A 24,296-nucleotide genomic window follows, 5' to 3' on the forward strand; every position below is an offset into this window, starting at 1 on the left:
CTGCCCAATCATCACTACACTTTGGCGGGGATGAGGCACTGCTAGTTAGCCGGAGCAGAACCCGGAATGAAGCGACAGGCGTCACCCGCAGTGGGCAAGACTTAGTCACCCACACTGCGGGCGATTCTACCGCTCAAAATCCAGTAGTCTCATTAGAATAATGAGAGCCTACGTGACAAAACAACTGCAACACCCACAGATTAGCCACCGCTTCTTAGGAGGACTGATTTACAGCCTTTGCAAAGCAGGAGAATCAACAGCCACACATGCCTCAAACTGAATGTTATTTACTCTGTAAGCATCTGTTTGTGGCATGTACTGCTGGAAATTCAAATGAGCCTACCCTCCTCCTTGGACATCTGTGTCCATTGCAGTTTTTCTTTCAGAATATTTCCACTTGTATCTCATTACTTTCACCTACTCTGTGCTCCATTCTCACCTGCCTGCTGGAAAACAGTCTAACAATGGAGTTGATGCCATGTGCAGTATCACTGAGAAGGAGGAGTCACTCTACCTTGTAACGAGAAAGACGACTTTGAAAAAAAAAACTATCTGCACACATTGGGATCCAACACTAGATGGCAGGAGTATGCAAAGCATGTGAATCTACAGCACTACATGCCACGGACAGATGCTTATAGGGTAAGTAACATATTCCTTGCCTTTCCCAGACCTGCCCCATTAAAACGTCAGTTTATTACCTTTCTTCGTGATGTTAGTTTACATAGACAGTGCCTCCGCTGATGCCAGGACAGCAGTCCAAGAAATTGGCAGAGACTCTATAATGAGCTAGTTGTGCTGCCATACGCCCAAATACCACACACACTTCTTTTATTGTTGACTGACTCGTTCCGGGGAGGAAAGTCCCCATTTACCTCGTGCTGCACACTGTCACATTCCCTTAACCACAGCGCTATCAGGATTTATACCTTGTCCTTTGGTCACTCTTTGTTGGGCACCATAATATATGTGGAAGGCCTTTAACCAGTGTTCTAAGGGTTCACACGCTTTCCTCTTCAGACCTGATCAGATCTCAAGCCCCAGGGTTCTTGCTTGTTTTGAGGCTATGCCCCCCAGTGATGTGGGCCAAACTTGTGCCTCTCAACAGATCAGTGACCAGGCTTGTGAGATAAGCCCAGCATACGTGACCCTAGAGATTCAAATTAAGCAATATGATATGTTGCAGTAAAATAACACCAAAAGACCTGGATTAGCCTGTGCCGTAGTCACCTCATTCGGAACATCATACTACCCACTCACCAATGCTTCTCCTTATGGGACTGTATGAATGAGCAGCTAAAAAAGCCCCATGGGTCATTCCAGAATTAAGCTCTCTTTAAAGAAGATTTCCTCCCTCTTCCCACTGACTATGCAGAACTGTCTCCACAGCGGTGTCCGTATAATACTGTCTCCATTGCATTATCCTTACACTTAGTTATCCATTGCACCACATCACCTCAATTTAAAACTCCCCTCAGCTTGCTCTGTGCCTTTGTAAGACTTTGCCAGACCTTGTCAACCCTCCTCACTGTGCTCTTCCTGCACGTTAGCTTGAGCTGACCCCACCTAATGGTGGGTTTAAGGTTGGGAGATCTCAAACTAGTTCTCCGTGTTCACAGGGCCATATTCCTTCTCATGGTAGGCCTCCTCCCCTGCCAGAAATTGCTCCCAACTGCCTCAAGAGTCTTGGTGCATTTCACTTAAGGTCCTCAACAACACATTGCGAAAATGTTGCAGTTGGAGGTCATTGTCTTCATACAAGAGTCTGAAGCCACTCAAATAGGAAGTATGTTCTTTTTCCATTTTAGGCCCTTTGTTTATCGCAATATCAGGCATGGCGTGTCAGGGCTCCATTCTCCCTCCAGCTGCCCTCTTCTAGCTTCCACTCCATAGCACACACAAACATCCTATTACATGATTTGGTGTCAGCATTCCAGGCTCCAGCTGAGATATAGGGAAGTGGTAAACACATGATGCTTCATAAAGCTGAAAGTTGACACTGCTTGCGCATTCCATCATTACTGGCAAGTTCTCGAGTGCTTGAATTTTCCCTGCTGTTTGTGAAAATGATCCCTGAACTCTACATGTTGAGTATTTCCACTATTTTCTTTACCTTCTCTCATAGTATTTTTTTTTGTCATTTCACTTTACATTTTGGTTTGTTAGCAGTGAGGTAAAATAGTTTTATGACATAAGTCAGGCTTTGGCACCTGAGTTTTTAGAAAAGGGGGAGCTTACCCATGCTTTCTCAGTTAAAGTACACTTGATGAGGATATGGTAGTAAATGGCCCTCATGGAATCTGTGTGGTCTGATTTCCAGATTTGCATACTGTGGAGGAGTATACCTTTTATCAACGGACATGGAAAAGAGCTCTTAATCGAAGAGAAGTATGTACCATGCAGTGGAGGGCAGAGGTACCTGGGAAAAGAGCTCCTTCCATTGAGGATCAGCTCTCATTACTCAAGAACCGCTGCAGAGAGAAATCCAGAGATTCGCAAAGGACAAAGGGGCACGGATACTCTTTACACTCCTGCTGTTTTCGCTTGATGGATGGTGGTGATATTGATGCCAAAGGTTCTGTTTGCCTACCATCAGAGATCAACATGAAACATTCAGTGTCAACTCACTCTTTAAAGAAGTTGAAGCATCTCCATTCCAGACTTTTTTGAAAGTCTCTGAATGACGATTCTGGCAAATGATCTATTGCAAACTACAGAGTCTACTCTAGATCCATCACACCCTTTATGATAGTGCTTAGGCAGAAGTCTGCTTTAACTCCAAATATCCCTCTGCTAACAAGTTCCTATCCTCCTTTGACTCTGCCAGTGAGTGCATATCACTGGCTCTAGAGATACTAAAAAAGCACACATTTTGGGCATATTCCCAACAAAGCATAAAGCACCAAAAAATGGTAAGAACTTGCCAGTGCTTCCTTTGCACAGAAGATGCAGCAATATGGAGATAGTTGAGAACGATGCAAGAACCTTTTCTCTAAAGGAATTATCTGGTTCTTCAGTGATATTGTCTCCTTCACATCATCACTACCCTGGATGGGTTTGCTTGTGGAGCTTTTAAGTTGACCATTTGTAGGAAGTTGGCTCTGTATATACTATTTCAAAGTAAGAAAAAGTAGGCACAGAGTCCAAGGGTTCCCCATTAGAGGTTGATAGTAGCAAAATTTAGATTATACTAATGCTCTATTTTATGGTAGTGTGGTCGAGCAGTAGGCTTATCAAAGGTTAGTGTTAAGCATTTGTAGTACACATACAGGCAATAAGTGAGGAACACACTCTCAAAGACTTAACTCTAGGCCAATAGGTTTTTATATAGAAAAATATATTTTCTTAATTTATTTATAGAACCACAAGTTCAAGATTTGAAGTAAATACCTAAAATGCAAGGTACTCCACACAGGTAATTTGGGAACTTTGAATTAGAGCAATAACATATACAGTTTTTGTTAAAATGGCAATAAGCTATTTTAAAAGTGGACACAGTGCAAAAATCAACAGTTCCTGGGGGAGGTAAGTATTGGTTAGATTGTGAGGTAAGTAAGACACTTACAAGTCTCAGTTCCTGGGCATAGGCAGCCCACCGTTGGGGGTTCAGGGCAACTCCAAAGTTACCACACCAGCAGCTCAGGGCCGGTCAGGTGCAGAGGTCAAAGAGGTGCCCAAAACACATAGGCGCCTATGGAGAACAGGGGTGCTTCGGTTCCAGTCTGCCAGCAGGTAACTACCTGCGTCCTCAGGGAGCAGACCAGGGGGGTTTTGTAGAGCACAGGGGGGTACAAGTAGGCACACAAAAAACACCCTCAGCAGCACAGGGGCGGCCGGGTGCAGTGTGCAAAGCAGGCGTCTGGTTTCAGGTAGGAAACAGTGGAGGGACCCGGGGGTCACTCTAGCATTGCAGGCAGGCACGGGGGGGTTTCTCAGGACAGCCACCACCTGGGCTTAGGCAGAGGGTTGCCTGGGGGTCACTCTTGCACAGACGTTTGGTTCCTTCAGGTCCTGGGGGCTGCGGGTGCAGTGTTGGTTCCAGGCGTCGGGTCCCTTCTTCCAGGCAGTTGCAGTCAGGGGGAGCCTCTGGATTCTCTCTGCAGGCGTCGCTGTGGGGGCTTAGGGGAGTCATCTCTGGTTACTCACGGGCTCGCAGTCGCTGGGGAGTCCTCCCTGAGGTGTTGGTTTTCTGCAGGTCGAGCCTGGGGGCGTCGAGTGCAGAGTGTGAAGTCTCACGCTTCCGGCGGGAAACGTAAAGTCTTCGGAAGTTGCTTCTTTGTTGCAAAGAAGTTGCAGGTTTTGAACAGGGCCGCTGTTCACAGGAGTTTCTTGGTCCTGTATTCCAGGGCAGTCCTGTGAGGCTTCAGAGGTCGTGGTCCCTGTCTGATGCGTCGCTGGAGCAGGTTTTCAAAGTTGGAGACAGGCCGGTAGGGCTGGGACCAAATCAGTTGTCATCTTCCTCCTTCTCTGCAGGCTTGTAGGTCAGCAGTCCTTCTTGTTTCTTCAGGTTGCAGGAATCTGATTTCCTGGGTTCTGGGGTGCCCCTAAATACTGAATTTAGTGGCGTGTTTAGGCCTGGGAGGGCAGTAGCCAATGGCTACTGCCCTTGGGGGTGGCTACACCCTTTTTGTGTCTCCTCCCTGTGGGGAAGGGGCACATCCCTAATTCTATTGGGGGAATCCTCCTAAACCAAGATGGAGGATTTCTCAAGGCAAGGGTCACCTCAGCTCAGGACACCTTAGGGGCTGTCCTGACTGGTGGGTGACTCCTCCTTGTTTTTCTCATTATCTCCCCTGGACTTGCCGCCAAAAGTGGGGGCTGTGTCCCGGGAGCGGGCATCTTTACTAGCTGGAGTGACCTGGGGCATTGTAACACGAAGCCTGAGCCTTTGAGGCTCACTGCTAGGTGTTACAGTTCCTGCAGGGGGAGGTGTGAAGCACCTCCACCCAGAGCAGGCTTTGTTTCTGGCCTCACAGGGCACAAAGGCCCTAACCCCAGGGGGTCAGAAACTCGTCTCTCAGCAGCAGGCTGGCACAGACCAGTCAGTCCTGCACTGAATGATTGGGTAAAATACAGGGGGCATCTCTAAGGTGCCCTCTGTGTCCATTTTATTAATAAATCCAACACTGGCATCAGTGTGGGTTTATTATTCTGAGAAGTTTGATACCAAACTTCCCAGTATTCATTGTAGCCATTATGGAGCTGTGGAGTTAGTTTTTGACAAACTCCCAGACCATATACCTAATATGGCCACACTGTACTTACAATGTCTAAGAATGGACTTAGACACTGTGAGGGCATATTGCTCATGCAGCTATGCCCTTACCTGTGGTATAGTGCACCCTGCCTTAGGGCTGTAAGGCCTGCTAGAGGGGTGACTTACCTATGCCACAGGCAGTATTTTGTGGTCATGGCACCCTGATGGGGATGCCATGTCGACTTTGCCTTTTTCTCCCCACCAACAGATACACTCTGCAATGGCAGTGTGCATGTGCTAGGTGAGGGGTCCTTAAGGGTGGCACAACACATGCTGCAGCCCTTTGGGACCTTCCCTGATCACAGGCCCCTTTGTATCACTGGTACCTTTTACAAGGGACTTAATCTGTGTGCCAGGGGTGTGCCAATTGTGGAAACAATGGTACATTTTAGGTGAAAGAACCCTGGTGCTGTGGCCTTGTTAGCAGGGTCCCAGCACACTTCTCAGTCAAGTCACTATCAGGCAAAAAAGTGGGGGGTAACTGCAACAGGGAGCCATTTTCCTACACGCTCCCTTTCATCGGTGCTGTTCTGGATACAACGCAGTTTCTGGCCTATCCTCCCAATCAGTGAGTCCGGGATATTCAGGCTATGATTCCGATGTTTCTGCCTCTATCCTGGGTTTTGAGTGAGCATGACTCTGAGGCTGCTGGGCCTCATGGCTGCCTACATCCTGCTAGTGACACATGCCAGATGGCATATGTGGGCTGTGCAGTGGGACCTGAAGTGCCAGTGGGCGCATCATCAGGGGAATCTCTCCGACATGGTCCAGATCTCAGAGGAGGACTGCGAAAGAATCAGGATTGGGTCAAAGGCAGATCCCTCTCCCTTCATCAACCAGAATTTAAAATAGTGACAGGCACGGCACTTCTGGTCTGGGGCGGCCACATGGGAGAGGCAGAGATCAGAGGCTTCTGGTCTCCGGCAGAGTCTGGACTTCACATCAACCTGCTGGAGCTCCAAGCGATCAGACTTGTGTTGAAAGCATTCCTTCCCTCTATCAAGGGGAAAGTGGTGCAGATGCTCACTGACAACACCACCGCCATGTGGTACTACAACAAACAGGGTGGTGTGGGGTCCTGGACCCTATGTCAAGAGGCGGAGTGCCTCTGGATGTTGGCACATCAAGGCATTTCTCTGGTGGTTCAACATCTGGCGGGCTCTCTGAACGCCAGAGCAGACAAACTTAGCCGTCGATCCATAGTCTATCACGGATGGCGTCTCCATCCAGAGGTGGCGCAATGCCTTTCAGCAGTGGGGAGACCCATAGTTAGATCTGTTCGCCCCCGCAGAGAACGTTCGTTGCATGCAGTTTTGCGCTTTGGAGTTTCCAAGACTGTTCAAGCTTGGCGACGCTTTTCGCCTCGAGTGGAGCTCAGGCCTCCTGTACTCCTTTTCACCAATACCACTTCTTCCCAGAGTCCTAAAGAAGTTAAAGAACGACCAGGCCCAAGTCATTCTTGTAGCTCTGGACTGGGCACGAAGCTTATGGTAACCAGAGCTGTTAAGCATGGCCACAGATCCTCTAATCAGACTGCCCCTTCAGGAGGATCTTCTGTCGCAGCAGCAGGGGACGGTTCTTCATCAGACCTATTCAGTCTCCGCCTTCTTGCTTGGAGATTGAGCGGCGGCAGTTGACTGCTTTTGACTTTCCATCCAAAGTTTGCGATGTTATCTTGGCAGCTAGGCATCCCTCCACCATAACAGCATACGCCTGTGGGCATACATTTGTGGCATGGTGCAAAGTCACCATTTGATACTCTCTCTGTCCCTCTTTCTGAGGTTCTTTTGTTCATTCTTTCATCAGCCCGTCAGGGTTCTGCTTTGGGTACCCTTAAAAGCTACTTATCGGCTATCTCAGCTTTTCTTAGATTGCCAGATCGACCGTCTCTTCAAATCCCCTATTGTGTGGCGATTCCTCAAAGGTCTTACTCATTTGTATCCTCCCACTCCATTTATTATGCCTCAGTGGGACGTCAATCTTGTCCTCACTCGATGTGTGCTCCTTTTGAGCCGTTACACAATTGTCCTCTGTGGTTCCTTACCCTCAAGACTGTCTTTCTGGTGGCTATCACCTCTGCTCGCAGAGTGATTGAGCTCAATGCTCTTTCTTCGAAGCCTCCATTTTGTCTGTACATCCTGAAAAAGTAGTGCAAGGTTGTCACCACTGTCATGGCATGGTAACGTTTTGCCTTTTGTTAATGCTAGATATGGTTCAAAGTGTGCTGGGACCCTGACAACCAGGCCCCAACACCAGTGTTCTTTCCCTAAACTGTAACTTTGTCTCCACAATTGGCACAGTCCTGGCACACAGATTAGTCCCTTGTAAATGGTACCCCTGGTACCAAGGGCGCTATGGCCAGGGAAGGGCTGCAGCATGTATTATGCCACCCTGGGAACCCCTCACTCAGCACGGGCACACTGCCTCCCTGCTTGGGTGTGCTGGTGGGGAGAAAATGACTAAGTTAATATGGCACTCCCCTCAGAGTGCCATGCCCATAACCCACTCACTGCCTGTGGCATGGGTAAGTCACCCCTCAAGCAAGCCTTACAGCCCTAAGACATGGTGCACTTTACCACAGGTGAGGCCATAGTTGCATGAGCACTATGCCCCTACAGTGTCTAAGCCAAATCTTAGACATTGTAAGTGCAGGGTAGCCATAAAGACTATATGGTCTGGGAGTTGGTCAGATATGAACTCCACAGTTCAATAATGGCCACACTGAATTCTGGGAAGTTTTGTATCAAACTTCTCAGCACAATGAAGCCACACTGATGCCAGTGTGGGATTTATTGAAAATGCACACAGAGGGCATCTCAGAGATGCCCCCTGTATACCAGTCCAAATGCTGGTGGTAGGCTGACCAGTTCCTGCTAGCCTACCACATCCAGACGGGTTTCTGGCCACATGGGGTGAGTGCTTTTATCACTCTGTGGCCAGGAACAAAGCCTGCACTGGGTGGAGGTGCTTCTCACCTCCCCCTGCAGGAACTGTTACACCTGGCGGTTAGCCTCAATGGCTCAAGCCTGGTGTTACAGTGCCTCAGGGCACTCCAGCTAGTGGAGATGCCTGCCCCTCCGGACACAGCCCCCACTTTTGCCGGCAAGTCCGGAGGAGATAATCAGAAAAACAAGGAGGAGTCACCCACCAGTCAGGACAGCCCCTAAGGTGTCCTGAGCTGAGGTGACCCCTGCCTAAAGAAATCCTCCATCTTGGTTTTGGAGGATCCCCCACAATAGGATTAGGGATGTGCCCCCCTCACCACAGGGAGGAGGCACAAAGAGGGTGTAGCTACCTTCCAGGAGAATAGCCATTGGCTACTGTCCCCCAGACCTAAACACACCCCTAAATTGAGTATTTAGGGGCGACCCTGAACCCAGGAAATCCGATTCCTGCAACCTGAAGAAAGAAGGACTGCTGACCTGAAAACCCTGCAGAGACGACGGAGACAACAACTGACTTGGCCTCAGCCCTACTGCCCTGTCTCCAGACTCCAAGAACCTGCACAGCGACGCATCCAGCGGGACCAGCGACCTCTGAGGACTGGCCTGCACCTAAAGGACCAAGAACATCCCGAGGACAGCGGCTCTGTCTAAAAACCTCAACCAAGAAATCAACTTTAAAGAAGACTCCAGCCTCACTCCGGAGGCGCAAGTCCTCACACTCTGCACCTGACGCCCCCGGCCTGTGTCCAGAGAGACCATCACCACAGAGAGGACCTCCAGGCGACTCCAACAACGTGGACACCCTGAGTCGACATCCCTGCACCCCCACAGAGACGCCTGCAGAGAGGATCCCCCTGACCGAGACTGTCCGGTAACAAAGGAACCCGACGCCTGGACAAAGCACTGCAGCCGCAGCCCCCAGGACCGAGAGGAACCAACCACCGGTGCAGGAGTGACCAGCAGGCGGCCCTCATCCTAGCCCAGTTGGCACCTGACACCTATTTTGCACACTGCACCAGGCCACACCTGTGCCACTGAGGGTGCATTTTGTGTACCTGCCCCCCTCCCCCGCAGTGCTCTACAAAACCCCCCTGGTCTGACACAGGTACTTACCTGCTAGCTGACTGGAACCGGAGCACCCCTGTTCTCCAGAGACGCCTATGCTATTTGAGCCCTACTTTGACCTTGTCCCTGTGTTGCTGATGCTGGGTGTTTGGGGTTGACCTGAACCCCCAGCGGTGGGCTGCCTATGCCCAGGAGACTGAACTTGTCAGTGTTTTACTTACCTGAGAAACTAACCATTACTTACCTCCCCCAGGAACTGTTGATTTTTGCACAGTGTCCACTTTTAAAATCTCTTATTGCCATTTTTGCCCAAACTGTGTACATTACTGGTGTCATTCAAAGTTCCATACTTACCCGTGTGAAGTACCTTACCGTTTATGTTTTTACCTAAGTTCTAAATCTTGTGGTTCTAAAATAAATTAAGAAAATAATATTTTTCTATATAAAAACGTATTGGCCTGGAGTTAAGTCTGAGTGTGTGTTCTCATTTATTGCCTGTGTGTGTACCACAAATGCTTAACACTGCCCTCTGATAAGCCTACTGCTCGACCACACTACCACAAATAGAGCATTAGTATTATCTATTATTGCCACTATCAACTTCTAAGGGGAACCCTTGGACGCTGTGGACACTATCTCTCACTTTGAGATAGTATATACAGAGCCAACTTCCTACACGCACCTTTTCACCTGTGCCAATCCATCACTTTGCCTACTTTTTACGCACCCCCACATCCTTCTCATGAGGAGTAGAGACTCCACCGTCTGGATCCAAAAAGAGCATTGGCATTCCATCTTTATTGCACTAGAGATCTTCGATTGGGCGATCAAGGTTTTGTTTGGTATGTGGGTGCGAATAAAGGGAAGGCGGTGCAGAAGCGTACCATCTCCCGATGGCTGCTTCATTGCATCAAAATCTGCCCAGCTTTGGCAAAGAAGTAATCTCCAGAGGTTTTGCATACTCACTCAACCAGAGCAACTGCTGCTATCACAGCGTTAGCACGCAAAGTTCCTGTCCTGGACATCTGTTAGGCAGCGATGTGGGATCCTTGCACACATTTACAAAACATTTTTGCTTGGACAGTCTGGTCGGCAGAGACGGCTTCTTTGGTCGTTTGATCCTGTAGGACTTTCTAGTATGATTTCGGTTAGCAGCCCTCCACAGAGGAGGCTACTGCTTGGGTATCTATTCTAAGGTAAGGAATCTGCAACTAGAAGTCTCTATCAGATGATCCAGTTATTTACCTTTTGTAACAAATTATCTGGTAGAGACATATTCTAGTTGCAGTTTCCTTACAGACCCATCCGCCCTCCCCACTTGCAAACTGATTTTTAGGGACAGGGATTCACCTTTTAGGGCCTTAGCTCTGGCGCACCACTTCAATGTTCTTCATGGCTCCGTGATTTGGTGTTGAGACGTGAAAAGAAACTGACGTCACTGTACCAACGTAGCGCCTATATTCGAACCCGATGTCATCACAGTGAGTACGATGCCAACAATGGATGCAGTCTCGACCAGCGCCACTTAAAGGCGCACAAGGGCACTGCTTGAAAAAAGTCTCCGGATCCAGACTGCGACCAGTGTAGAACCATACCTTTCTAATGGTTAGGGCTTCTTTATGATTACTTCCCTTTTAAATATCCTCCAGGTGCCAGACAAGATCCAAAACCTTTTCCCCAGCAGTACCTCTCCAGCACCAGGTGGCACCATGCAACTTGTGGTGCAATTCAGCCTGATAGATGTGACCATATTCCAGTATATTGGGTGCCAAGCTGACATCCATTGCTGTTTTTCTGTGCCTTATGGATGCAGGTCCAGAGCGCTTTCACTATTTTACCAAAATTTATTTCTCAGCTGTCTGACAGTGACTAGGTCCAATGTCTCCACCTCAGATTTCTGCTCCGTTTTACCACCTGATAAGGAACAAGAACAGCTGAATCTGATCGACCCAGACTGGCTGAATACGATCTGGTACACAGATCTGTTTGCCCTCTATATTCAATCTCCGCTCATTCTCCCTCACTGGGTTGAGCAGCTCGTTTAGCAGGATGGTCGGGCCATTCACTTCAGTCGCAAGATACTGCAGCTCTACATGTGGAGAGTGAGCAGTGCCAGATAAATCCTTTTATCTACCATCTGAAGTGGCAGAAGTGTTGGCAGCTGGGAGGCTGCTACTAAATTCATGTAGTATACTGTCATAGAGTTGTTTGTATGATGTGGATTGGATAAAAATCTTTTAGTCGTACCTTTCATTGTTCTGTGGCTCTTGCTGTCTCTTGCCGAGCAGGGCCTGAAATTAACAGTATATTATGGTGTACAAGTGGTTTGTGGTTCTTTAAAGAAAAAGGGCAAGTTTTTTAACCTCGGGCTTTCTGCCTACTTTGCTCTTCTCATCTCTTTTTGTCCTTTGAAAAATGGCTAGCGTAGGATTGTTTCTTGTCACTGTTCTTAGTTTTGTAACTGTTTAAGTGTATGTAACGTATTTTATGAAATTCGAACAATAGATCTTCTATCTGTTGCAAAAAATAGCATTTTGAATTCAAAATTTGACTTTACTAGTGAAAAGCACTTACTTTAAGTAGTTTATAAATGTGCTTCTGAAGTCGAAGATTGGCTGGACCTTTTGCTTTATGAATTTAATCATGATCCCCTTGAAAAAGATCTTGCATTAAATATAAGTAACATTGCCTTCAGATAGATCTGCAGATCCATTGTAGCCATCACATCTCCCCTCTCTGACAGTGTGAAGGAGCTTGATGGTTTTTGAGTGTTTGACTGCGCCGTATTCATCCACTCTGAAGTGGGAAAAAATGAGCAGAACTAATATATAGGTCTTCATTGGTATTGTATATAGATTGTATTGTTTTGGTTGAAGCCTTGCTCGGTTTTAGGCTAGACTTGCTGTAGTTCATTACTATGAAACATTTTAAAGATCCAGCGTGGTGGCTTTGAAAAAGGAATTTACTGGAAGCTAGGTATTCAGATGTTACCAAAGGTAAAGAATTTAGCAGTATTAGCTACTCTGCCCTAGAAGTCTTTTTTTTTGTTCAGGTATTAGGGAAGTGGCTTTATACCTTCAGTCGAAGCAAAACCAGTGAACATTTTTCTGACAATCTGTTCTAAACCGTTCTTTGTTTGGCTTGCTACGGGCATTCCCCTATGTATCTTCTGCCCAGGCAATTAATTTGTTACTTTTAAGATTGATGTCTTCTCCATTCAATCAAATGCCTTTCTCTCTTCAGATTCATCTGACCTTGAAAACTTTTTTTTAGTGACAGTTCCTTTAGTGAGAAGAATAAATTAGATTTTGTCGATCTCAGGTGGCACGCTTTATGATGTTTATTAGCATCACATTAATCATCAGGATTGATCCAAGATTAAACCTGAAAATGAATGCCCCAGCTGAATCCCCATCTATTTTATTATCAACTATTCATCCAACTTGGCTGAAAGATTGTCTCCTCTTCAAAGTGAAGATTACTGAGTCAATATGTGGAAAGCACAAAGGAGATTCAGGGTGTCTGGTTGAATTTTGAAATACTTTAAGGGCACATGCCTACTTTATGGCATTTGTAAGAGACTTTGTAGTGTGAAATCTGCAAAGCAGTGATAGCAACCACTTTTTACCGCCAATCCATACAATTTGAATACCACTGTCCCTCGGAACTCAGCTACCTCTCCCTTTCTATTCAAATTCAACCTCAGACCTTTAACTGCATTGATTCACTCCTACTTCCTTGTTACAGCTATGCTAAAAATAAGTCATCGTCAAATTTACCTCAGTGAGATTCACACAGACACCATGTATGATCCTTGTGAAAGACTGGGTGCCTGGCATCAGTTTTGAGTTCAACATGGACCAAACCAAAATCCTTACAAGTATAAAATGTGGTTTGAACAAGAACTCAGCTGTGCCTGGACGTCAGAAAAGACACACCGCCACAAACTCAACAAAAAGCCTAAGTCATAGTAGGTGGAGATCTTACTATAAAACCACAAACTGAGACACTGATAAAATGCACAACAATTATGCTCAATATCTTAAAGCTCTCCCCTAACTACCTTTCCTTAAATATTTCAGCTACAAACATGCTTGTGTGCTATTGCCTCAACTATGTAGAGAGGTTTTACCTAGGAGCTCAAAAATATCTCCTGATTAAAATGGGTGCAAAACACAACCGCTTTTCTCCTTTGATTCTTAAAATTCAGTGACCACATCACGGCTGCCCTTTTGACCTTGCTCGGACTCCCAGCTTCTTGCTGTATTGCATTCAAAGCTCTGTGTCTAACACTTGCTAATACTGTTTAGGCTAAAACGAACATTTCTGCTATGATAACTCTCCCCACCACCCTAGATGAGGCTTTTGATCTAACACACCCTTTAGCTTTAAGTGGCACCTTTCAACAAAATACTACTGTGAGCTGCTTTTGTAGCCCATGCCAGCAAGCTATGGGACTTTCTCTGCCCCCAGATGAGAAAACTAGAAAAGCATCTAGCTTTCCAAAAGGTTATGAAATTTGGCCTTTTACAGTCTCCAAGAAAAGACACATCAGCTAGTGAATAACTATCAGACCAGGATAAAGACCTCTTCCAGACAAGAATACAACCACTCTTAACTAAAATAAAGCTACATAATGTGCAATCTATTTCTGTTTTTTAATGTTTAAAACTAAACATGCTTATGAGCAGTCCCATATTTTCAGGGCTTAGCTCACAGTGCCAAACTCTTACGAAGTAGGTCACATTACACCCACTCTTTGACACTCAAAACATGCTGGTCCTCCTGCAGCCACTCCGGATTATGTCACAATGCCTCATTAGTGGCAGCTATGCAGTTGCCAGGCCACATAATAGTCCATGTTCATTCGCTGTAAGAACCACAACTTTTCAGAGCAGTATAAAACTCAGGAGAGAAAAAATCACTATAATAGGTATATGCCATCCAGTCAACATAGGTTTCATGTTTGTTTAACCCCCTTTATTAAGGCTCAGTTATTGCAGTGTAATCAAGTTGTATAAGATGCAGAATAGAACACCACAGTTCTCATTTTTATGAGTCACTCGTTTTTATCAGAGTATAAAAACACACAATGAAAGTTCTCTTCAAAAACTTAACAGAAATGATTGATATACTTGACATTTTGAAAGACGTTCATCGACAGCTACTGTCCAGATAATTCCCCACTTGGCTTCGCTCATTTGAATGATGCACATTGTTTCAAAAACAGTCATATGTATTAGTTAATTTTTCCTCAAATACTTAAAGTACACAGAATTCATTTTAATCTTAGAACACAGATCTGCACTCAACCATCAGTGTTGTCTTTGAGAAAGCTCATTGATACTCAGACAACTGTGTTTATAAAAGTTAACTGCATGACTTCCTCTGTCAGAAAATGAATTGAGGGCAAAAGGCTGCCATATTTTCGTTTGGAACTCTACCCTTCTCTCCAACTTGAACAACCACCATTTGTTTCAGCTCCGATCATACCTTCACAACAGTTTGTTTGCTCTTATTTTAGTGTAAAACTCACATTGAATATTTGTATTCTTGCTTTCTGTGTTGGTAGCACAGAGAGGTAATGAAATCAATATCTGATAGAGACCTCTAGTTGCAGATTCCTTACATTAGAATTTTCCCCCAGGCGTCAGACTGGATCCAGAGATTTCTCTTTGAGCAATACCCTTGCGCGTCGGTAGATGGCATCGGTCGACTCTGCAGGTGTCGTAGGCGTCATGATGGCTGTGATGACATCAGGAGTAGTACATAGACGCCGCCCTCGCGCAGTGACGTCAGTTCTTTTCTTTCCGCGCCACGTGCTGATCCGGAGAGAGCTACCCTAGGCTATTTTTTGGCCGAATTCAACCGTTTTGTCAAGCTTTTTTAGTGCGACCTTAATGCGTTGAGGATGTCCTTGAAGACCGGGTTCAAGCCTTGTGAGGACTGCCATCGGATAATGTTGGTGACGGATCTTCAGCTTCAGCCTGGGGCTTCTACGTCAGAACCCCTGCTCCCATTTAATGAGGCCCTCACTGATGTAATTTTGGGTACATGGTCCTAACCCAACACAGGGGCTCCTGTGAACAGGTCTATCGCTCGCCACCATCGTCCCGCGCCGAACGACCCAAAGTTCCTGTCCCAACATCCTACGCCTGAGAGTCTTCTAATCCAGGCTTCCTCTTCTTCTGGTGCGTTCCCTTCCGCACCCCCGGATTGGGAAACCAAAAGGCTGGAACACTTTGCCTCGCACTGCGGTCTGTGACCACCACATGTCTTTTGGGCCGTTATTCCCACTCACTATGGGATACGGTTGCGCAAGTCCTGCCACAGATACCGGAGGAGGCCCGTGCCATCATCTCCCAAGCAGTCAAAGATGGGAGAGACGCGGCAAAGTTCATTATCCGTTGTGGGCTGGACACGACCGACTCTCTGGGCAGATCGGTTGCAACAACAGTGGCCTTACAGCGCCATGCCTGGTTATGTACTTCTGGCTTCTCGGGGGAAGTCCAACAGTCACTCATGGACATGCCCTTTGATGGTACCCGTCTCTTCGGCGACAAAGCGGGCTCGGCCTTGGAGAGATTCAAGGATTCCCAGGCTACGGCTCGGTCCCTTGGCCTTTCCTCCGTCACACGCCCCACACAGTCCGCTTTTCGTCCCTTTCGCATCCTCAACCCAGCCACCGTGCCATGCACACTGGACAGCCTATGCGTGGCCGTGAACGCAGAATCCCACGTGGCCGTGGAACAGGGAACCAGAGGTCTGTCCAGTTCACCTCTGCCCCTGCTGCAGCCTCCAAACCTTCCTAGTCCGTCCCCTGACTCCCGCCCAGTTGGTGGCAGGATCCGCCATTACCTGCCCCACTGGGAAAATATCACCACGGATGGGTGGGTTTTGCAGATAATTCGGAAGGGCTACTCCCTCCCTTTCGAATCTGCACCACCACACATGCCACCATCCTTCCATCATCTTCTGGAGGATCATTTGGTGCTTCTCCGCCAGGAAGTCGTGGCTCTCTTGGCCAAGGGAGCTAAAGAAAGGGTCCCTGTGCCAGAAGTAGGTTGCGATTGTTATTCCCGCTACTTTCTGATACCAAAGAAGGACAAAGGCTTGCATCCTAGTCTAGATCTTCGGGACCTGAACCACTTCCTCAAGAAGGAGAAGTTCAAAATGCTCACCCTGGCTCAGGTTCTGTCTGCCTTGGACCCAGGAGACTGGATGTTAGTGTTGGACTTTCAGGACATTTATTTCCACATCCCCATCCTGCCTGCCCACAGACGTTACCTACGATTTGTGGTAGGTTACGAGCACTTTCAGTTTACCGTGCTCCCTTTTGGCCTTACCAGTGCCCCTCGGGTGTTCACGAAAGTGATGGCGGTGGTTGCAGCTCATCTGCGCAGGTAAGGGGTCTCAGTCTTCCCCTACCTAGACGACTGGCTGTTGAAGGCGCCTTCCCCCCTGACAGTTGTCTCCCACCTCCAGATTACGGTGAACCTCCTGCACCAGATGAGGTTCACTATAAACATGCCGAAGTTACACCTGACTCCCTCTCAGACGCTTCTTTTCATCACAGCTGTTCTGGACACAGTGCTGTTTCGGGCTTATCCTCCCAAAAAGCGAGTCCAAGACATTCAGGTTATGATTCCGATCTTTCAGCCTTGGTCTTGGGTTTCGGTGAGACAGACTCTGAGGCTGCTGGGCTTCATGTCCTCAAGGATCCTGCTAGTAGCACATGCCAAGTGGCATATGCGGGCTCTGCAGTGGGACTTGAAGTTCCAGTGGGCGGAGCATCAGGGGAATCTCTCCGACATGGTCCAGATCTCGGAAGGGACTGCAAAAGACCTGCAGTGGTGGCTTTCGAATCCCGATTGGGTCAATGGCAGATCCCTCTCTCTTCCCCACCCAGATCTCTCTATAGTGACAGATGCGTTGCTTCTAGGGTGGGGCGGCCACATGGGAGAGGTGGAGATCAAAGGCCTCTGGTCTCCGGCGTAGTCGGGACTCCACATAAATATGCTGGAGCTCCTGGCGATCATGTGGTACTCCAACAAACAAGGCGGGGTGGGGTCCTGGACCCTTTGTCAGGAGGCACTACGCCTCTGGACATGGCTGGAACATCAGGTCATTACCCTTATGGTTCAACATCTGGCGGGCCCTCACAACAGACGAACTCAGCCGCCGATGCACTGTCGATCACGGAAGGCGTCTCCATCCGGAGGTGGCTCAAGGTCTGTTTCTCAAGTGGGGAGAGCCTTGGTTATATCTGTTCGCCTCCGCAGAGAACGCACAATGTCAGCTATTTTGATAGTTGGAGTTTCCAGGGCGGCACTCGCTCGGAGACGCTTTTCATCTCGAGTGGAACTCCGGCCTTCTTTACGCCTTCCCGTCTATCCCTCTTCTGCCCAGAGTTCTCAAGAAAATCAAGTACAACCGGGCCCAAGTTATCTTGGTGGCTCCGGACTGGGCTTGAAGAGTGTGGTATCCAGATCTATTGAGCATGTCCATCGATCCTCCACTCAGTCTGCCTCTTCGGGCGGATCTTTTGTCGCAGCAGCAGGTGACGGTCCTCCACCCGAACCTGTCCAACCTCCGCCTTCATGCGTGGAGATTGAGCAGCAACAGTTGACAGCATTTGCCCTTCCACCCGAAGTCTGTAATGTTATCTTGGCAGCCAGGCGTTGTAGGAGGCTGGACTGGCTTGTAGTGAGTACCAAGGGGTACTTACACCTTGCACCAGGCCCAGTTATCCCTTATTAGTGTATAGGGTGTCTAGCAGCTTAGGCTGATAGATAATGGTAGCTTAGCAGAGCAGCTTAGGCTGAACTAGGAGACGAGTGAAGCTCCTACAGTACCACTAGTGTCATATGCACAATATCATAAGAAAACACAATACACAGATCTACTAAAAATAAAGGTACTTTATTTTTATGACAATATGCCAAAAGTATCTCAGTGAGTACCCTCAGTATGAGGATAGCAAATATACACAAGATATATGTACACAATACCAAAATATGCAGTAATAGTATTAGAAAACAGTGCAAACAATGTATAGTTACAATAAGATGCAATGGGGACACATAGGGATAGGGGCAACACAAACCATATACTCCAAAAGTGGAATGCGAACCACGAATGGACCCCAAACCTATGTGACCTTGTAGAGGGTCGCTGGGACTGTAAGAAAACAGGGTTAGAAAAATAGCCCACCCCAAGACCCTGAAAAGTGAGTGCAAAATGCACTAAAGTTCCCCAAAGGACATAGAAGTCGTGATAGGGGAATTCTGCAGGAAAGACACAAATCAGCAATGCAACAATGATGGATTTCCAAACGAGGGTACCTGTGGAACAAGGGGACCAAGTCCAAAAGTCACAAGCAAGTCGGAGATGGGCAGATGCCCAGGAAATGCCCACTGTGGGTGCAAAGAAGCTGCTACTGGACAGTAGAAGCTGAAGGTTCTGCAGGAACGACAAGAGCTAGAGACTTCCCCTTTGGAGGATGGATCCCCCACGCCGTGGAGAGTCGTGCAGAAGTGTTTTCCTGAAGAAAGACCGCCAACAAGCCTTGCTAGCTGCAAATCGTGCGGTTAGGGTTTTTGGATGCTGCTGTGGCCCAGGAGGGACCAGGATGTCGCCAATTGCGTCTGGGGACAGAGGGGGCGTCGAGCAAGACAAGGAGCCCTCTCAGAAGCAGGCAGCACCCGCAGAAGTGCCGGAACAGGCACTACGAAGTGGAGTGAAACGGTGCTCACCCGAAGTTGCACAAAGGAGTCCCACGCCGCCGGAGGACAACTTAGGAGGTCGTGCAATGCAGGTTAGAGTGCCGTGGACCCAGGCTGGACTGTGCACAAAGGATTTCCGCCGGAAGTGCACGGAGGCCGGAGTAGCTGCAAAAGTCGCGGTTCCCAGCAATGCAGTCTGGCGTGGGGAGGCAAGGACTTACCTCCACCAAACTTGGACTGAAGAGTCACTGGACTGTGGGAGTCACTTGGACAGAGTTGCTGGATTCAAGGGACCTCGCTCGTCGTGCTGAGAGGAGACCCAGGGTACCGGTAATGCAGTTCTTTGGTGCCTGCGGTTGCAGGGGGGCGATTCCGTCGACCCACAGGAGATTTCTTCGGAGCTTCTAGTGCAGAGAGGAGGCAGACTACCCCCACAGCATGCACCACCAGGAAAGCAGTCGAGAAGCCGGCAGGATCAGCGTTACAGAGTTGCAGTAGTCGTCTTTGCTACTTTGTTGCAGTTTTGCAGGCTTCCAGCGCGGTCAGCAGTCGATTCCTTGGCAGAAGGTGAAGAGAGAGATGCAGAGGAACTCGGATGAGCTCTTGCATTCGTTATCTAAGGAATTCCCAAAGACAGAGACCCTAAATAGCCAGAAAAGAGGGTTTGGCTACTTAGGAGAGAGGATAGGCTAGCAACACCTGAAGGAGCCTATCAGAAGGAGTCTCTGACGTCACCTGGTGGCACTGGCCACTCAGAGCAGTCCAGTGTGCCAGCAGCACCTCTGTTTCCAAGATGGCAGAGGTCTGGAGCACACTGGAGGAGCTCTGGGCACCTCCCAGGGGAGGTGCAGGTCAGGGGAGTGGTCACTCCCCTTTCCTTTGTCCAGTTTCGTGCCAGAGCAGGGCTGAGGGGTCCCTGAACCGGTGTAGACTGGCTTATGCAGAAATGGGCACCATCTGTGCCCATGAAAGCATTTCCAGAGGCTGGGGGAGGCTACTCCTCCCCTGCCTGAACACCTTTTTCCAAAGGGAGAGGGTGTAACACCCTCTCTCTGAGGAAGTCCTTTGTTCTGCCTTCCTGGGCCATGCCTGGCTGGACCCCAGGAGGGCAGAAACCTGTCTGAGGGGTTGGCAGCAGCAGCAGCTGCAGTGAAACCCCTGAAAAGGCAGTTTGGCAGTACCCGGGTCTGTGCTACTGACCCGTGGGATCATGGGATTGTACCAACAATGCCAGGATGGCATAGAGGGGGCAATTCCATGATCTTAGACATGTTACATGGCCATATTCAGAGTTACCATTGTGAAGCTACACATAGGTAGTGACCTATATGTAGTGCACGCGTGTAATGGTGTCCCCGCACTCACAAAGTCCGGGGAATTGGCCCTGAACAATGTGGGGGCACCTTGGCTAGTGCCAGGGTGCCCACACACTAAGTAACTTAGCACCCAACCTTTACCAGGTAAAGGTTAGACATATAGGTGACTTATAAGTTACTTAAGTGCAGTGTAAAATGGCTGTGAAATAACGTGGACGTTATTTCACTCAGGCTGCAGTGGCAGGCCTGTGTAAGAATTGTCAGAGCTCCCTATGGGTGGCAAAAGGAATGCTGCAGCCCATAGGGATCTCCTGGAACCCCAATACCCTGGGTACCTCAGTACCATATACTAGGGAATTATACGGGTGTTCCAGTATGCCAATGTAAATTGGTAAAATTGGTCACTAGCCTGTTGGTGACAATTTGTAAAGAGAGAGCATAACCACTGAGGTTCTGGTTAGCAGAGCCTCAGTGAGACAGTTAGGCATCACACAGGGAACACATACTTATAGGTCACAAACTTATGAACACTGGGGTCCTGACTAGCAGGGACCCAGTGACACATAACAAACATACTGAAAACCTAGGGTTTTCACTATGAGCACTGGGCTCTGGCTAGCAGGATCCCAGTGAGACAGTGAAAACACCCTGACACACACTCACAAACAGGCCAAAAGTGGGGGTAACAAGGCTAAAAAGAGGCTACTTTCTCACAGGCGTCCATCGACTAAAACTGTATACGCCTGTCGTTGGAATAAATTTGTGGCATGGTGCAGCAACAAATCTGTTGATCCCCTTTCTGCCCCTCTTTCAGAGGTTCTTCTGTTCATTCTTTCTTTAGCCCAGCAGGGCTCTGCATTGGACACCCTTAAAGGGTATCTGTCTTCCATTTCCGCCTTTCTTAGGCTTCCTGATCAGCCCTCACTCTTTAAATCTCCTCTTGTGAGAAGGTTCTTGAAAGGGCTCACCTACTTATTTCCTCCCACTCCCTTCATCATGCCTCAGTGGGATCTTAATCTTGTACTTACTTACTTGATGTGTACCCCCTTTGAGCCAATGCATAATTGTCCCTTGCGGTGCCTCACATTCAAAACTGTCTTTCTCATCGCTATCACCTCTGCTCGCAGGGTGAGTGAGCTTCAGGCCCTTTCTTCAAAGCCTCCATACTTGTCTGTGCACCCTGACAAAGTGGTGTTACACACTAGAGCTCCCTTCCTTCCTAAGGTGGTTACACCATTTCATGTAGGCCAGTCCATCACTTTGCCTACCTTCTACGCACCCCCACATCCTTCCCATGAGGAGGAGAGACTCCACCGTCTGGACCCAAAAAGAGCGTTGGCGTTCTACCTCAATCGTTCCGAAGATTTCCGGGTGGACGATCAACTCTTTGTTGGCTATGTGGGTGCAAAGAAAGGGAAGGCGGTGCAAAAGCGTACCACCTCTCAATGGGTGCTTCTTTGTATCGAAATGTGCTACGCTTCGGCAAAAAAGCAGCCTCCTGATGGCTTGCGTGCTCCTTCTACCAGAGCAACTGCTGCATCCACTGCGTTAGCACGCAGAGTTCCTGTCCTGGATATCTGTCAGGCAGCTACGTGGGCATCCCTGCACACGTTTGCTAAGTATTACTACCTGGATAGTCAGGTCCGTCAGGATAGCTACTTTGGTCATTCGGTCCTGCAGGACTTTCTAGTGTGATCTTAGTTTGCAGCCCACCACCGAGGATGGCATTGCTTGGGTATCTATTCTAAGGTAAAGAATCTGCAACTAGAAGTCTCTATCAGATGTACAAGTTACTTACCTTTGGTAACAAAATATCTGGTAGAGACATATTCTAGTTGCAGATTCCTTACTGCCCACCCATCCTCCCCGCTTGCGAACTGATTTCTAGGGACAGGGATTCCCCCTTTCAGGCCCTTAGCTCTGGCGCACCAATCTCAGTGTTCTTAGCGGCTCTGCGCTCTGGCGTGGAAAGTCGGTAAAAGAAACTGACGTCACTGCGCGAGGGCGGCGTCTGTGTAATACTCACGACATCATCACGGCGACCACAAGGGTATTGCTCGAAGAAAAATCTCCAGATCCAGTCTGACGTCTGGGGGAAAATTCTAAGGTAGGGAATCTGCAACTAGAATATGTCTCTACCAGATGTTTCGTTACCGAAGGTAAGTAACTTGTACATCCATGCCTTATTGTCTGAGGAATGCCCTTGCACAACACCTGCACTGCCACAAAAATATTGATTTGTTAAGGAGGGGAGGTTAGTGAAAGTTCATTATACCTACATTTCTTGCTGCTGAAGAGCTCTTAGTGATGTAATATGAGATATAATCCCCAACTGGTAAGGGCACAATAGGTAAAATACCGGTCAAATGTATTTTGTACCTTTAGTCCAAACCTTCTTAGGACTATTTGTAGTGCTCTTCTGTATCTTCAAATGTTTGAAAACAACTTTAATTTCAATTGAGAGCTGCTATGATGGTACCAAGTATCCACACACATAACCACCCACCGTTTTGCTGCTTGTGAAGTAAAATGTGTTTACTACTATTGTATGGAGGGACATCGGAGGTACGAAAACTGAACCTGCTGGATTTTAAGCTCATGACCTGTCAGTCTGGTAGTTGTTAGTATTCACGGTCTTTTTGTGTACCTCACGATGTTTGGCTTTTGCTGCCTTTGTATTGCTATGTGGTTTGCCAGCCACTGTTCTTCCTCTCATCTGTGCATGTCATGCTGCTTTATTGGAGCTACATGGTTTGTAGTTATTCCTCACTGTGTTGCAGTGATTACTTTGACTTAATCCTTTAATTTAACGTGATCATTTTAAAGTCCTTCCGTTATCTATTCGACTGCGACTTTACATACAATACCACACTCCTAATGTGCTTCTAAGCTAATTCTGCTGGCTGCCCTAATACGATGTATTGGTTGTTCCCTCTCAAAGCTCTAAGCCCCTCTTGTTTCATAATGAAAGTCTGAACTCACTAGATTACACAGTGTCTCCAGATGTGCTAATGAATTTCATGCACCTTTGGTTAAAAAATTCCTAATCCGTCAAATGCTTTGATTCATCAGACAGCTATAATAATTGAGTCAGTTGGTTTTATCATATACCTGCCATTTCAAGTAGTTTGGCTGCTGGTAAAGTATTTATTGTTCTTTGTTTGAGAAATTGTTGTCAATGTTGAACATTTGCTTAGACTTGGATCTTGATTTCTTACTTGTGATAGGACGGACTATTTTCGAAACTTTGTAGATTCTTGCCTTCAGAAAATTCCTCAGGACCGGCCTACATCAGAGGAGCTTTTGAAGGTCAGTTTTTCATAATGTTTAAAAAACCCATAAAAAATAAAAATGCCAATGTTATTACATATAATATATATGCTACTGTGTGAAGTCATTTTTTTCATTTTCTTTTAATTGCAATCAGGATTTTCAATGATACTTTCTTCTGTTATCATTTTAAAAGCCCATGGAAAGGAGATGCATGCTTAAAGTTGTTAAAGCGTTGGCTATGCAGTGTAGTTCAGCTTCTTCTTAATGGAGTAGTTCGTAACTAAAGGCACTTTCTCTTTAAGTAATGATGGACCATTGGCACTTGGCAGTAGGAGCTATTGCTACTTTTCTTTGTATTTAGTTCCCTTTTGAAATCAGATCTATTTACTCTAGTACTGGAACTTTCATAGATTCACATGCTTGAATCATTTCCTGTCATCGAGATTGGAGTCCCCGGTACCTTAGAAAAGATAATGTCCATTAAGTCGTTATGTAAAAAAGAACGAAACTGCAGAGTCCTCCAATCAGGTGATCCCACCCTCTAGAACCCTCCTGAGAGAAGCTCTCGGACCTCAGATTTTCTACTGCTATTCGTGCTAGGGAGTCTCCACTGAGCTCTGCTCTCTCTTTACCAGTTTGGGAATAAATTTAGCACCACAACTTACTTTCTTATTGTCCTAGAGTGTTGTTTTCACACTTAGAACACCTCTGGATT

At 47.4% G+C, this 24,296-nt stretch overlaps 1 protein-coding gene across 1 annotated transcript in view; it reads left to right on the forward strand.

The window, feature by feature from the left end:
- TAOK1 (TAO kinase 1) overlaps window positions 1-24,296 on the forward strand; it is a 959,977-nt gene that overhangs the window by 562,044 nt on the left and 373,637 nt on the right. Inside the window, exon 10 of the mRNA XM_069226237.1 lies at window positions 23,536-23,617. Within this exon, the coding sequence (XP_069082338.1) occupies window positions 23,536-23,617 (82 nt within the window). The remainder of the gene's footprint in view (window positions 1-23,535; window positions 23,618-24,296) is intronic.

Source organism: Pleurodeles waltl, chromosome 3_1, assembly GCF_031143425.1.
Source record: "Pleurodeles waltl isolate 20211129_DDA chromosome 3_1, aPleWal1.hap1.20221129, whole genome shotgun sequence".
NCBI classification, from domain to species: domain Eukaryota; kingdom Metazoa; phylum Chordata; class Amphibia; order Caudata; family Salamandridae; genus Pleurodeles; species Pleurodeles waltl.